We start from the raw sequence: 15245 nt of genomic DNA on the forward strand, positions 1-15245 counted from the left end.
GCATTGGGCCCTAATGATTTTGTTGTTCATTCGTTCAGTTGTTTCCAACTCTTCGTGACTTCATGGACCAGTCCACGCCAGAGCTCCCTGTCGGCCATCACCACCCCCAGCTCCTTCAAGGTAAATCCAGTTACTTCATCTTGCCCTTGGTCGGCCCCTCTTCCTTTTTCCTTCCATTTTCCCTAGCATAATTGTCTTCTCTAAGCTTTCCTTTCTTCTCATGATGTGGTCAAATGATTAGAATGTATCAAAAAGCTGAGTTGTGGATTCTTTTAAATAATAGAGTGATCACATGTGTTTTATTAAAAGACATAGTAGTGTTTCTCATAATCAGTGACAGTTCATTAGAAAAGATCGATGCGGAGTGAGAAACACATCTTAGATGTAGAGAGCACATCTAAATAAATAGATTAAATAAATTCTTCCCAACCCTTTTCTAAGATTTTTTTTTGCTTCTTTATTTATTCATCACACTAGAGAACCAGGCTGTGGCGCAGCTAGCTGTTAGCCAGATGCATTAAATCACTGACTGAGAGGTCATGAGTTTGAAGCCAGCCTGGGTCGGAGAGAGCTTCCGGCCATTAGTCTAGCTTGCAGCCTGAAAGACAGTTGCATCTCTCAAGTAGGAAAATTTAGGTACCCCTTTATGCAGGGAGGCTAATTTAACTAATTTATGACACAATGAAACCTTCCAGCAGTGTGCAGAAGAATGAGGAAGTACTCCATCAAAGGTCTTGGTGTCACAAATGGATGGTGAAGCAGCAGCTCCCCCTGTGGCCAGAATTGAGCCAGAATCAAGCATATCCTCATGAAGTCGGAAAGCTGGAATGTTAAATTGCCTCTGTGTCTGTCTATATATGTTATATGTCTAATTGGCATTGAATGTTTGCCATATATATGTGCATTGTAATCTGCCCTGAGTCCCCTGTGAGGTGAGAAGGGTGAGATATCAATATTGTAAATAAATATATAAATAAATAATCCACTTTAAATCTGGTTTCTGCCTCCTACAGAATTCTGGGGTTTTTAGTTTAGTGAGCCTGTTAAAGGCTCCTCCCTAAACTACAAACCCCAGAATTCTACAGGAGGCAGAAACCAGATCTGAAGTGGATTTTTTTTCCTCTAGTGGAATGAGGCCCTAAATCAGGAACCTTCTAGGTATCAAAAAGTGGGCAGAATTATCTACCAAGGAAGGGATGGCAGAAGACAGACAAAATAGGCTGAAATCTTATCTCTTCTGTTATATCTCAAAAGCTGACATCATAAGCCACTAGACTTTGTATTAGTAAAACGAATTCTAGACTTTTGAAAGAATAGTCTTCTGGTTTCTTTTTCTTCTGAACACTCTGCAAGTCAAGAAATAGGCTCAAGGTTTTGCACAGACAAACATCCAAGAGCATTAGCAGCAAAATGCATTGGGTGGCTGATAATTCAAAAATAAGACTGTTATATGTAGGTTTCAAAAATTGCACTTGCTGTTGTGGATCACAATATATGAAGCTCAAAAGAATACTGAACAAGGTCAATGCATTAGCAGAGGAAAAACAGTTGTGATTACAGTTTGGTTTGTTTTTCCAACTGGGCAATCAGTATAACAAACCTGGAATTCCCCACTTGCACGTGGTCTAGAACTACGTTTGTTTCAGTCCCACCACTGTTTTGGTTGGGATAAGATGACTCCAAGATAATTTGCTTAACAAATGCAACTTACACACAACAGTAACATTTCTAAAAGTTCATGACTTGCTGTATGTACTTCATCATAGGCTACAACACACTGGGGGCCCTTCCACTTAGCCATATAACCCAGAACATCAAGGCAAAATAACCCACAATATCTACTTTGAACTAGAATATCTGAGTCCACACTGCCATATCTTACAGTTCAAAGCAGATAATGTGGGATTTTATTTAGCTGTGCGAAAGGGGCCTGGGTTAAATGCAATCTTCATCCTTACTGGAATAGACTTATTGAACTGGGCAGGTGTTGTTAATCACCATTTACTCAGGCCACGTAAACCTCCTATTGAAGCGCCTCTAAATGAGACTAAAATTTGATTCAGACAGTTTTTATCAATTGTTATTTAATTATACTATGAAGCTTGTGTTGACTGTTCCAGAAAACATATATCTGATTGGCTGTTTTCATTCTAAAATAGCCATTATGGCTACTGAGATAAGAACAAAATTAATATAGTAATCCCCTCATTTCCAAATATTCTTCATCATCATCTTTTTGACATTTCAAAAAGATGATCTTGATATTCCTGATATCCAGTTTCAAGAATATCAAGAAGTGCTTGACATTGTTGATAATCTGTCCCTGGCTATAGGAGAAGGGGGAGCTGATGGAAACTGATGGGAATGATGTTTCCATCCCAGTACCAAGCAATAATTGTTAACATGTCGCAGATTTAAAAAAAAGAAGAAGAAGAAGAAAAAAGAACTGTATCTCAGAGATAATGATATCACCACTTCTGGAGTACTGTAGGGTATCTAACCAGCAAATATTGTCTCTGTCTGCCATCTAGTGGGAATAAAATATATAGGCTTCTTTCTTGAAAAATTGATTTTCTTAGACAAAACAGAAATAAGGCTCCAAATGGAAATGTATCCCATTCTCAATTTTAAAAAAATGCAGGTGAAGAGGCAAAGCAAATTTAGGCAGTGGGAACAGTATTTTAATACAAGCGTTCAGCCTGCACGTTTATAATAGAATACTTTGGTATTCTACTTCACGTTTGTACACAAAAACCACTGAAATATTACACATTATAAAACAAGACTTTATGAATGCACAAAGGATGCACAGAGTATTATCTGGAATTTCAGATATGTGTATAATTATATGCAATACATACAATTAACAGCTGTGGGCATTGTACAAATGAGTTTAAGAGCCAATTAAAATTCAGAAAGCACTGATGGTGGCATTATTAACACTGACCCAGTCTCAAAACTGCTGCTGATAAAATATATGTCTTGCCACAGTATAAGCCAATTAACATAGGTACCTGTCATAGTAATCCAGTTATCTGATGTAAGCCTCTGGTGATAGGCATAAACTTTTTGATGAAAGCGGAATTCCCTTACTTTAGTCTCCTTTTCTTCTACAAGAGCTATTTTATCGACAGCAGTAGAGTATACTGGGTCATTTTAGCATACTCTGGGGTTTTATTCTACAACCCTCCTAGAGGTTATAAGGAAAAATTTGCTCCTTGCTCTTGTGAAACAGCTGTGAAGGAGGGAGACAGAATGCATAAGGGGTCTTGTCCAGGGGTCCGCAAACTAAGGCCCAGGAGTTGGATATGGCCCTCCAAGGTCATCTATCCGGCCCTTGCTCAGGGTCAACCTAAGTCCGAAATGACTTGAAAGCACACGACAACAACAACAACAATCTATCTAAACTGCTTTGAGTCCCCCTCGGAGTGAGAAAAGCGGTATACAAATACTGTAAATAAATAACTAAATAAATATCTCATCAACCAAAGGCAAGTCCACACTTCTCATTGAAACACTAATAAGTTTATATTTGTTAAAATTGTTCTTCATTTTAATTATTGTATCATTTTTAAGTCGGTTTTTTTGCACTACAAATAAGATATGTGCAGTGTGCATAGGAATTCATTCATGTTTTCTTCAAATTATAATCTGGCCCTCCAACAGTTTGAGGGACTGTGACCTGGCCCCCTCTGTTTAAAAAGTTTGAGGACCCCTGGTCTTGTCTATCGTTTGTATATTTTTCTGACTCCTTTCTTAAGCACATCCATAAGACTAGAACGAAGACAGGAAAGCATAATGGAACTTGCATGAGTTCCCTTCCCTTATTTTGAAAGCATCATTCCATAGAAATAAAGGGAAAGAGCAGGTCTCACCAGCTAAAATCATGTAATATGGGTAGAGAAAGTGCAGTCCTCCAGATACTTGTGGGTTGCAGCTTCCATGAACCCTTGCCAGCAATGTCAATGGTGAGAAATTTTGCGAACTGAGATTAACAATATGTGGAGTCCTGTATTTTGCTCATCTCTGCCATAAAAGATGTAAAGACAGTTGGCAACTTAAGGAGAAGAAATAGGAGACAGCGGCACAATGCAAACATCAGTGGTTAACATCTAGAATAGGATGTCCTTGCCAGTGTATTTCCCATTACAATGCATAGTTCCGAAAGCTAGATGAAAGTTAATAGGAAGAAAATCAATTCATTAGAAATGTACTTCTGGAGAAGGGTCTACAGATACTGTGGACTGCTGAAAAAAATTATAAATGGGCCCTAGACCAGTGGTTCTCAACCTGGGGTCCCCAGACGTTTTTGGCTTTCAACTCCCAGAAATCCTAACAGTTGGTAAACTGGCTGGGATTTCTGGGAGTTGTAGGCCAAAAACATCTGGGGACCCCAGGTTGAGAACCACTGCCCTAGACCCAATCAATCCTGAACTCTCCCTAGAAGCCTAGATATCTCAACTGAGACTGTTGTACTTTGGCCATATAGCAAACATGATTCATTAGAAACAAATAATGATTGGTAAGGTAGAAAGGAGGAGAAAAAGAGGAAGACTGCATTCCAGATGGATATATTAGATCAAGTATGAGACATTCCTAAAATTGCAAGATCTGATCAGGATGATTGTTGATGCTATGAACAAGATCTTAAGATATTCTGGGTCACCCATTGTATGTGATTACTATTTGAAAAATAGTTCAAAACCTTCTAATTACATCTGCAGGTAAATAAAACAATACAATCTGCCTTAGACAGTGGTTATATCTGCTACCAAGAACTATTTCTCTCTGACCGCTACTTTTGTGTGTGTGTGTCAGGATCGACCTGAGAAACTGCAAGTCACTTCTGGTGTGAGAGAATTGGCCATCTGCAAGGATGTTGCTCAGGGGACGCCCGGATATTTCACCATCCTGTGGCTACTATCAAGTTGTAAGAACCATTAACAAAAGCACAATTACCTGGGCCTCCAGACAAGGCTCTGGATCTTCCTTATTGATCTACACATAAACATTTTATAGAAAACATCTAAATCTAAGTTAGATAGGCTTTTTAAAGGTGTGCATATTTGGTACTCCTGCAGAGCAAAATCAATGTTTTTTTGAAATGATACTCAAATAGAATAATGGGAAATTACAATGTAACTGAAATTAATGAAGTAATATAAAGACAATACAAGGGATGTTCTTTCGGAGCTGCTTAGCTCAAGAGGTGGCACTAAGCAAAATTCCTGAGAAACTTACATGCTGCAAAAATGTTATGTTCAGAGTTAGGGACCTGAAAAAACAAGACTCTTTTCAAGTTACAAATCCTCCTACTTGTATCTTATGCACTCATCCAATAAAACTTAGCACAAAGTAAGTGGAAGTAAGAGAAAGCTAACAGGTTGCTATGTTTAAAAGTATAATGCTCCACCGGGTTACCAAAATCATACCTTCCCACGCTTAGAATCAGGTAAACACACATCTCTGCTAAGTAATAAACTTATTAGGATTTCATGTGGGAATGCCATAAGGATTGGCAGATATGCAGAATATTGAAAAGTGCTGCTCTTGGTGACAGAGATTTGCATATACCTGTTAAAGATTTTGCACCCCAGGTTTTCATAATATCACTTTTATCCACAGACACATAAAAGCTAGTCATGCCAAACAGGCCAATTCTTTGCACCTATGAGCAGTAGAAAACCCATTGAACTGACAGATTTTTTGCCATAAAGTTCAATTATATAATTGCCTCACACTTGACAATAAATATAATCCCTGGTTTGGCAGTAAATGTAGCATGAATGAATATTAATTGTACATAGGTTAACATACCATATGGTATGAGTATTAATGACAATTCTTGGATATTTCGACTATAAATATAATGAAACAAGACCTAAGTATTTTATTGTCCCAATTAGGACAGACCCATTAAAGCAACAGTAACTTGAGAAGTCAATATGCTTGTAAATTTTACCGATTCTATGGGTTTAATCTAAAAAGAAATGGGATTCTAACCAAAGCAATCTAACTTCTGAAACAGGACTGAGCAGCTCTGGCTTCACAGATATTAATGGTCTTGAATTTTCACCAGCCCTAGCCTTTATGGCCAATGTAATTGCAGTTCAGTATCATCAGTGGGCTTCAGTTGTCCAATCAGGACTATAATCCACATAATGAGAATATAAGAATGTAACTAAATTACATTGGGTTGCTGTGAGTTTCCTGGACTGTATGGCCATGTTCCAGAAGCATTATCTCTTGACATTTCGCCCACACCTATGGCAGGCACCCTCAGAGGTTGAGGGGTCTGTTGGAAACCTCTGAGGATGCCTGCCACAGATGTGGGCAAAATGTCAGGAGAGAATGCTTCTGGAACATGGCCATACAGCCCGGAAAACTCACAGCAATCATTAATTCTGGCCATGAAAGCCTTCGGCAACACATTAAAATTACATTATTTTTCCTTCTCCTGTCTACTTCCCAGATCTCCCTAAATAGAAAAAAGAAGAGGGCCTGAACGGTTTGGGACACGCCTACCTGCGTGACTGCATTTCTGTGTACGAACCCACACAATCTCTTCAATCATCTGGAGAGGCCCTGCTCGCACTCCCACCTCCTTCGCAGGCGCGATTGCTGGGGACGAGGGAGAGGGCCTTCTCGGTGGTGGCCCCCCGACTCTGGAACTTACTTCCCAAGGACATCAGACATGCCCCAACTCTGGCAGTCTTTAGGAGGAGCCTGAAACCGTGGTTGTTCCAGTGTGCCTTCCCAGAATAAGGAAAATCCCCAGCAATATGCCCTCAAAATGCACTTTACCATTGATTTGGAATTGATTGCATTCCTTCATCTCTCCTTGAAAATTATACCCCAGTTATATCCTACCTTGTCCATGTCCAGCATTATTTTTAATTTTAATCTATTACATTTGGCCTGGCCATGGTTTTAAATGCTTGTGTGTTACTGTTGATTTATTTTTTAATTTTTTTATGTGATTTATATTAATTGTATTGCTTTGATTGTTTTGTTATTGCTTTTGTTTATTGATGTGCTGTGGGCTTGGCCTCATGTAAGCTGCACCGAGTCCCTTGGGGAGATGGTAGCAGGGTACAAATAAAGATTTATTATTATTATTATTATTATTATTATTATTATTAATTGTGAAGAATAGGAAAGTTGTTTTCTCCCTTGTTGGCAATTAAATCCAAAGAAAAATCGTCTGATTCCTAGAAACTCACATAACTGTAAGAAAAAAATGTATTTGCTGGCATGAGTTGAACAGCAGTACATAAACTGAGTACTTGCCTCAGCAAGACCCGTTACGTAGAAGGAAGAATTATGGACTACAACAGAAACTGAAGGGTTTTCTTTCCCCTCTATTTACACAATAAAGATGTTACTATTACCTGTTTTACATTAAACCTGTACATTAAAATGGCTAGATCTTGCAATGTAGGCACCTTTATGTATTTTATGGATTTATCTTCTGACTTTCAAAATGCAAGTTTTGTAAAGGAGTTTTAAAATCAGTACCATTACGAATACACCAAAAACTGTGAAATTTGGACAACAGTATAAAACAATTCTAAATCCAGATTAAACCTCCTAAAGTGTTGGAAATGGAATGAACTTTTAGTCTTAAAAATTAACATATAGTTTCAAACAAAGGAAGAAAAAATTAAAAGGTTTTGGGAAGCTATTTAAAACTAATCAGGTAAAAAACTAGACACGCCTCTTTTGAGAAAGAGATCTAAATTTATTGAGATAGTATTTCAGAACAAGGAACTGGCAAAATCATTTCTGAGAATTTCTTGCCTAATAAAAATGATGAAATGCATGGGGTCACCATAACTTGACAAGTAACTTGAAGGCACACACAAGGAAAAAATGTACTTTATACCTGCTAGTCTAATTTGACTTTAATGGGCCAACTATGCAACACATGAAGATAATGATAAGTCAATGGCCATTTTAAAACATAAAGATTTTTTTAAAGTTGGGAAGGACAGGTAGTCACCCAAATACTTTCTTAAGAAAGCTGCAAAGCAGTGGTGGTAGAGGAAGAAAACTCTCAATGGAGTTGAACTACAGCTCCCATCATAACACATCACTGGCTACAGTAGTTAGAATTGATGAGTGTTCCAGTTCAGCAACATCTGGACTATACCCCTGCATTAATGCCACTATTCATCTCTAACAATGTAATATACAACCTGATCATTGAACTTTGTACACATCTTTAAAATGTTGCATAATAAAACTTACCACCAAAGTGTACTTTGTTTTAATCAACATTCAAAAGGTACCGTATATCCTCAAGTGTAAGCCGACCTGAATATAAGCCAAGGCACCTAATTTTACCACCAAAAAACTGGGGAAATGTATTGACTCGAGTATAAGCCAAGAGTGCGAAATGCAGCAGCTATTGGTAAATTTCAAAATAATAATAGATACCAATAAAATTATATTAATTGGGGTTAAATGTTTTTGAATATTTACATAAAACTGTAATTTAAGAAAAGACTGTCCAACTCTGATTAAACCATTATTCTAACCTTCTTCAATGTAAATGTTATGTATTCTTCCAATAATAATAGAGTAAAATAATGAATGTAATACAAATAATAAGAGTGAAAGAATGGAAATGCAATAATAACAGTAATAATAAAGTAAAATAAATGTAACATGAATAATAAAGAGTAAAATAATAAATGCAATAAAAATAATATTAGTGCAGTAAAATAATGTAAATGTAATAACAGAGTAAAATAATAAATGTTATATTAATAACAGAGTAAAATAAATGTAATAATATTAATAAATAGAGAAAAGTAATAAATGTAATACTAAATACAGTAAAATAATAAATGTAATACAAATAATAAGAGTAAAATAATAGAAATGCAATAATAACAGTAATAATAAAATAAAATAATGGAAATGTAATAACATGGGTTGTTGTAGGTTTTTCCGGGCTATATGGCCATGTTCTGGAGGCATTTCTCCTGACGTTTCGCCTGCATCTATGGCAAGCATCCTCAGAGGTGACCTCTGAGGATGCTTGCCATAGATGCAGGCGAAACGTCAGGAGAAATGCCTCCAGAACATGGCCATATAGCCCGGAAAAACCTACAACAACCCATGGATTCTGGCCATGAAAGCCTTCGACAATACAATGTAATAACAGTTATAATAAAGTAAAATAATGGAAATGTAATAACAGTAATAATAAAGTAAAATAACAAATGTAATACGAACAATAAAGAGAGTAAAATAAATGCAATAAAAATAATATTAATGCAGTAAAATAATGTAAATGTAATAATAACAATAGAGAAAAATAATAAATGTAATATTAATAACAGAGTAAAATAAATGTAATAATATTAATAAATAAATATAGAAAAATAAAAAATGTAATACTAAATAGAGTAAAAGAATAAATGTAATAATAATAATAACAGAATAAATAATAAATAACCTTGACTCGAGTATAAGCCGGGGGGGGGGGGGGTTTCTCAGCTTAAAAAAAGGGCTAAAAAACTCGGCTTACACTCGAGTATATACAATATGTCATCCCTTGATCAATCTAACTAAGTAAATTGAACACTCCTGTTTTTGGTATTATTTGCAAAAATGGATTCATATTGCAATTGATATTAGGCACAAATATGCAAAACATTTTCAGATGTGTGTCTTTTTGCTATTTTTTTTAATGGATTCAGAGTAAAAATGAATTCTGATCTCCAAATAATGACTTATTCACATATAGTATACCAATTCAACATAAAAACATGCACAAAAGTCAAGGAAACTGAAATTTTTGCTTCTTAAAAAGTACTCCTTACTTTTGAAAGAGTGATACTCGATCTTTTCTGCTTGGGAATGCATCTGTTTCATCACCATAACCTCCTTCTTCATCATCAGAGAGTTTTTCAGCCATCTATTTGCATAAACAAAAGACAGGACTCAGGACTCATAAAATGACATTAGCTGTTAATGCCCCCTTTTCCTACGTAGAATTACAGAAGAAGACACATAACAAGAAAAGAAGATTCATAGCCTTTCAATGTGCACAGAACTTTTAAACTCTGAGTTGAAGTTCTCAATTTTTTGCTTTTGAAATGTAAATAGAAGAGATGCTTCCAAAAACCTAAGAGATAGCTACCAAAATATACAAGATGGGCTGGATATACAAGTGCCTGAGATACAAACCCCTCTCTTCCTTGTGTAGGTCCCTACAGATATGGAAGGAGACCACACAAACATCTAGGACGTTAAGATCTTCTGGGGAAGCCCTGCTCTCCGTCCCGCCTTCCTCGCAGATGCGTCTGGTGGGGATGAGAGACAGGACCTTCTCAGCAGTGGCCCCTTGACTGTGGATTGCCCTGCCTAGAGATATAAAATCAGCTCCCTCCCTCCTGACTTTTCAAAAAAGGGGGAAAACCTGGCTTTTTGAGCAGGCCTTCCCAAATTCAGCATAGTTTTACGGAATCATGGAACTACTTGATAACGCAATGGAATAATGACTTGACACGGAGATGCTCACTATAATGTTTTAAGGCTTTATATGGTTTTTATATTGTTTGCTATCATTTTTAATAGAATTTTATGATTGTTTTACTTGTTATAATTGTTGAGGCATTGAATTGCTGCCAAGTTGTGAACCGCTCCGAGTCGCCTCTGGGCTGAGAGGGGCGGTATATAAATATGGTAAATAAATGAATAAATACACAAACCCCATGAATAGATTCTAGATCAGTAAGGGCCACACTTATTTAGACCATAGCTGTGTGCACAAGGAAATAAATACACTGAAATCAGTGTAACCTGAGTAAACATCATCTGCCATGATATTCTGGGATATAGGGTTGTGTGGAAGGAGCCTTTAAGAAACTCTGCTCTAGACTAAGGGCCCTTCCACACAGCCATATGGCCCAGAATATTAAGGCAGAAACTCTCACAATATCTGCTTTTAACTGGGTTTGAACTGCTGGTTTTGGCCTATAAAGCCCTATATGGTTTCAGCCCAGCTTACTTGTTCGAACGTATCTCCCTCTGTGATCCACCCCGGAGTCTAAGATAGTTGGGGGACGCCTTGCTCCTGATCCCGCCACCAAGTGCAGTTGGTGGGGAAGAGAGACAGGGCCTTCTTGGTGGTGTCCCCCATCTGTGGAATGCACTCCCAGTAAAATTAGGTTGATTCCATTTCTCTTTTAGGAAAAAGCTCAAATCATGGCATTTGGGTAGCAGGTTTGACAGTAATCACAATGATTCATGAGAATTGATAATGAACAGGCTTTGGACTGGGACTCTGGACCCTGAATTGGACTTGGGTGTGGATATATTGTTGCTAGCAATGTTTTACTTCCCACTGAGCTTCAGTTTCTTTTTTAAGCACAGGACACACGTGTGACCCTGTTCTGGAATGAGTTTGTCCGTCCATTTGTGAGTAAGAAGAAAACTGAAAGCCAGTTGGATGTCATGTATTTAATATAGCATGAATTCAAAATGACCTTAACAGATTAGAGAGATGGGCAAAACTAACAAAATGAAGTTCAACAGGGAGAAATGCAAGATACTCCACTTAAGCAGAAAAAAATGAAATGGAAAAATAAAGAATGGGGGGCGCGTGGCTCGAGAGCAGTACATGTGACAAAGATCTTGGGAGTCCTCGTGGACAACAAGTTAAACATGAGCCAACAACGTAATGCAGTGGCGAAAAAAGCCAATGGGATTTTGGCCTGCATAAACAGGAGTATAGTGTCTAGATCCAGGGAAGTCATGCTACCCTTCTATTCTGCCTTGGTTAGACCACACCTGGAATCATACTGTGTCCAATTCTGGGCACCAGGCATTTAGTCGGAGGGGGGGGGGGAGCAGCTTGAGGGGTTTCAGCCCCCCCCCCCCCCGAAATTCTCATGATGGTCCGTGAGAAGGCCTTACTGGTACATTATTTAAACTGTTATGTTTATTCATATGCTCAATATATCCCATATGCATGGGGGTATTGGGGTAATGATACAAAAGGTTTGCTAGGGTAGACCCTCTTTCACTCAGACTCAGCCTCCCCCCCCCCCCGAATCAAACTCAGCCCCTCCCGAATCAAAATCCTGGCTACAGGCCTGCTGGGCACCACAACAGAAGTGAGATATTGACAAGGTGGAATGTGTCCAGAGGAGGATGACTAAAATGATCAAGGGTCTGGAGAACAAGCCCTATGAGGAGCAGCTTAAAGAACTGGCCATGTTTAGCCTGAAGAAGAGAAGACTGAGAGGAGACATGATAGCCATGTGTAAAGATGTGAGGGGAAGTCATAGGGAGGAGGGAACAAGTTTTTTCCCCCTGAAGACTAGGACGCGGAGCAATGGCTTCAAACTACAAGAAAGGAGATTCCTCCTGAACATTAGGAAGAATTTCCTGACTGTGAGAGCCGTTCAGCAGTGGAACTCTCTGCCCTGGAGTGTGGGGGAGGCTCCTTCTTTGGAAGCTTTTAAACAGAGGCTGGGTGGCCATCTGTCAGGAATGCTTTGAATGCAATATTCCTGCTTTTTGGTAGGGGGTTGGACTGGATGGCCCATGAGGTCTCTTCCAATTCTATGATTATACGACTCATCTTGCTGTGTTTCAAATAACAGTAATAATAGGAAAAGAAAAAGGAGCAAATCCCAAGAAGAATTGGCTTTTGGGGAACATGGGGTGCATCTACAATGCAAAATTAATGCAGTTTGACACCCCTTTAACTGCCCTGGGATTGTGGGAGTTGTAGTTTTGCAAGGTCTTCAGTAGCCTTCACTTGCCAAGCTACAAATCGGAGGATTCCATAGCACTGAGCCATAGCCACTTAAAAGGGGTGTCAAGATGCATTCAGATGTATCCATAATAGTGTCAATTTAGGACTTCTTTGCTTTGGTTTTGCTTTTTTTGGATGCTATGCAAGTGTGAATCCAGCTTTTCTCTTCCAGGCAAAGGGGAAGGAAGGGGGCTTGGGAGGAGGGGAAGGGTAGTTTGGATGACAACTATGGGTTCCCGCCCCCTCCCTTCAGCCCCAACTTTAAGGAGAAACTTGCCTGAGAGCCGCGAATGGGAAGCCTTGCTGCAGCTGGGCTCAGTTACGCAGAAAGCGAAAGCAAAAGGCGGCCCCTCCTGCGCCTCTCTCGCTCGGCAAAGGCTCCCGCCTCCAGCCTCGAAAGTGGAAACCGCTCTCCCTCTTTCTCTCGCCCGCCTGCGTGGCTGCGGCGCCCTCGCTTCCCAACAGCGCCACCTGCTGGAATGAAGCGCCCAGCGCAGTTTGGCTCAAGCAAAGCCAAGTTGTCCCAGGAAAATATATACGCCCTTTCACTGCCCTTTGTAGCCCTGGGGCTCATTTACAAGCTGAGTAAATACACGAAGGTAGAAGAACGAGCAGTATAATCCTGATCAAATAATCACTGTGACACTTTGAAAACTGTATAAAAATGGTAACGCAGGGGGGAAAAATGCTGGCAAGAGTTTCTGTAACAAGAAGGAGAAAAGGAGCCATAGGAAAAAAATTCAGAATGTATTCTTAGAATTTAGTTGGAGGTCTAAGTTTCCCAAAGTATAGACTAGCATAGTTATATAGTATAGACTCTCTCTTTCTATTATATAATATCTGTATGTGCCGTCACACCCAGACCCTATAAAAATAAAACTAAGATGTCCTTCTCTCTTTGTCTGGGTGGACCGCGGGGGGTCTTTCTTTAGAAGCTTGAGATTCCCACAACTGAGGCTACTACAGGCTTTGAACATCAAAACAGAATATTTATTTCTCAACGTCCTTGCAGACTTGGCACAGCTTGTTAAAGTTACAAACAAAACAGTCAATTGGTGAAACCACAGAGATGTTCTTTCTTTTCCTTTTCTCTAGTCACTGAGCTGCCTTCATCCAAATGGTAGAAAAAATCCTGAGATCTTGTTACCCCAACCCTGAGCCACTATCTTTTAGAAAGCGTAGGCCTTCCCTATTCCAGCCCAAGGTTGGTTTTGGAGATGAAGCAAAAGGTGTTCAATAACTATTTCTCAATAACTCAATATCTATCTATAACTCAATAGCTCAATTACTCAATTGCTATTCTATCTCTGTTTCAATTAGCTTCTTTATAGTATCTCAATCAGCTTCTCTGTCTAAATAACTCAGTCATTCTTACAATGGTTTTTTTCAGAGTTACCTGCCTGACCAACAGCACATCTGAAGCTTTCTTTCTCTACTGAAGGAGGCAGGGGAGATTCCAAAATGGAGATCTCAACCGAGGAAAAAGGGCGGTCTCTAGACCCAAAGAGATACCTTTCTAAACCAATAACTGCAGAGGGCCTGCAGTCTGGCTTTCCAGACTCTGATACTGTTTAACTTCCAGGGTGCTGCTGGGTCTGTAGCAGCCCTGGGGAAATGCAAAGGAACACTATCCCATGCAACTAAAAGGTAATACAAACTATATTCCTGGAAGACAGAACACTATATAAATAAAAATGTAATGTTCATTTTTGGGATTAACATAACTCAAAAACTACTGGACGAATTGACACCAAATTTGGACGTGATACACCTATCAGACCAACGAGTGTCCATCACTCATAAAAACATTGAAAAACACAATGAAAGGGACTTAAAAAGCAAAAAAATAAAAAATAAATTACAACGCATGTGCAAAACCATATATATATATACACAAACACACATATACACAAATATATACACACAAAAAACACTTATACGCAAACTGGGCCACAGCAACGTGTGGTAGGGGATGGCTAGTATAATATATTATATTAATTATAGCCCTAAATAGTTCGGCTTACCTATCTCTACTTATGAACCAACTAGGACTTTAAGATCATCTGGAGAGGCCCTGCTCTCGATCCCGCCTTCCTCACAGATACATTTGGCGGGAATGAGTGACAGGGCCTTCTCAGTGGTGGCCCCTTGGCTAGGGAATGCCATTCCCAGGGATATAAGATCGGCTCCCTCCCTTCTAACATTCCCTCAAAATGGTTAAGACCTGGCTCTTCGAGCAAGTTTTTACTATTGGTACGGAATTAGATGAGAACTAATATATGGAACGACTGACAATGCAATTGGACAGCTATTTTAGTAAGGAGACGCCGAGGATTTTGTTTTTACAGGCTGTATTGTTTTTTATATCACATTTTAAATGTTTTAATTGTTTTTATAATTGTTTTAATTGTATTTTTATAATTTTTATGGCATCAAATCGCTGTGAACTGCCTTGAGTCGCCTCTGG

At 38.8% G+C, this 15245-nt stretch overlaps 1 protein-coding gene across 2 annotated transcripts in view; it reads right to left on the reverse strand.

The window, feature by feature from the left end:
• The window catches only part of CASP7 (caspase 7), a 40847-nt gene extending 27635 nt beyond the window's left edge, over positions 1-13212 (reverse strand). The window contains exons 1-2 of one of the 2 annotated variants that reach the window (XM_067465819.1): positions 13056-13212; positions 9834-9928 (exon numbers count right to left, since the gene is read on the reverse strand). In XM_067465819.1, the coding sequence (XP_067321920.1) occupies positions 9834-9928 (95 nt within the window). In that variant the 5' untranslated portion in view covers positions 13056-13212. The remainder of the gene's footprint in view (positions 1-9833; positions 9929-13055) is intronic. The other variant, XM_060768450.2, reaches the window with a different exon arrangement.
• Between the last annotated feature and the right edge of the window lie 2033 nt (positions 13213-15245).

The sequence above is a fragment of the Anolis sagrei genome, chromosome 3 (genome assembly GCF_037176765.1).
Source record: "Anolis sagrei isolate rAnoSag1 chromosome 3, rAnoSag1.mat, whole genome shotgun sequence".
In the NCBI taxonomy this organism is placed as follows: domain Eukaryota; kingdom Metazoa; phylum Chordata; class Lepidosauria; order Squamata; family Dactyloidae; genus Anolis; species Anolis sagrei.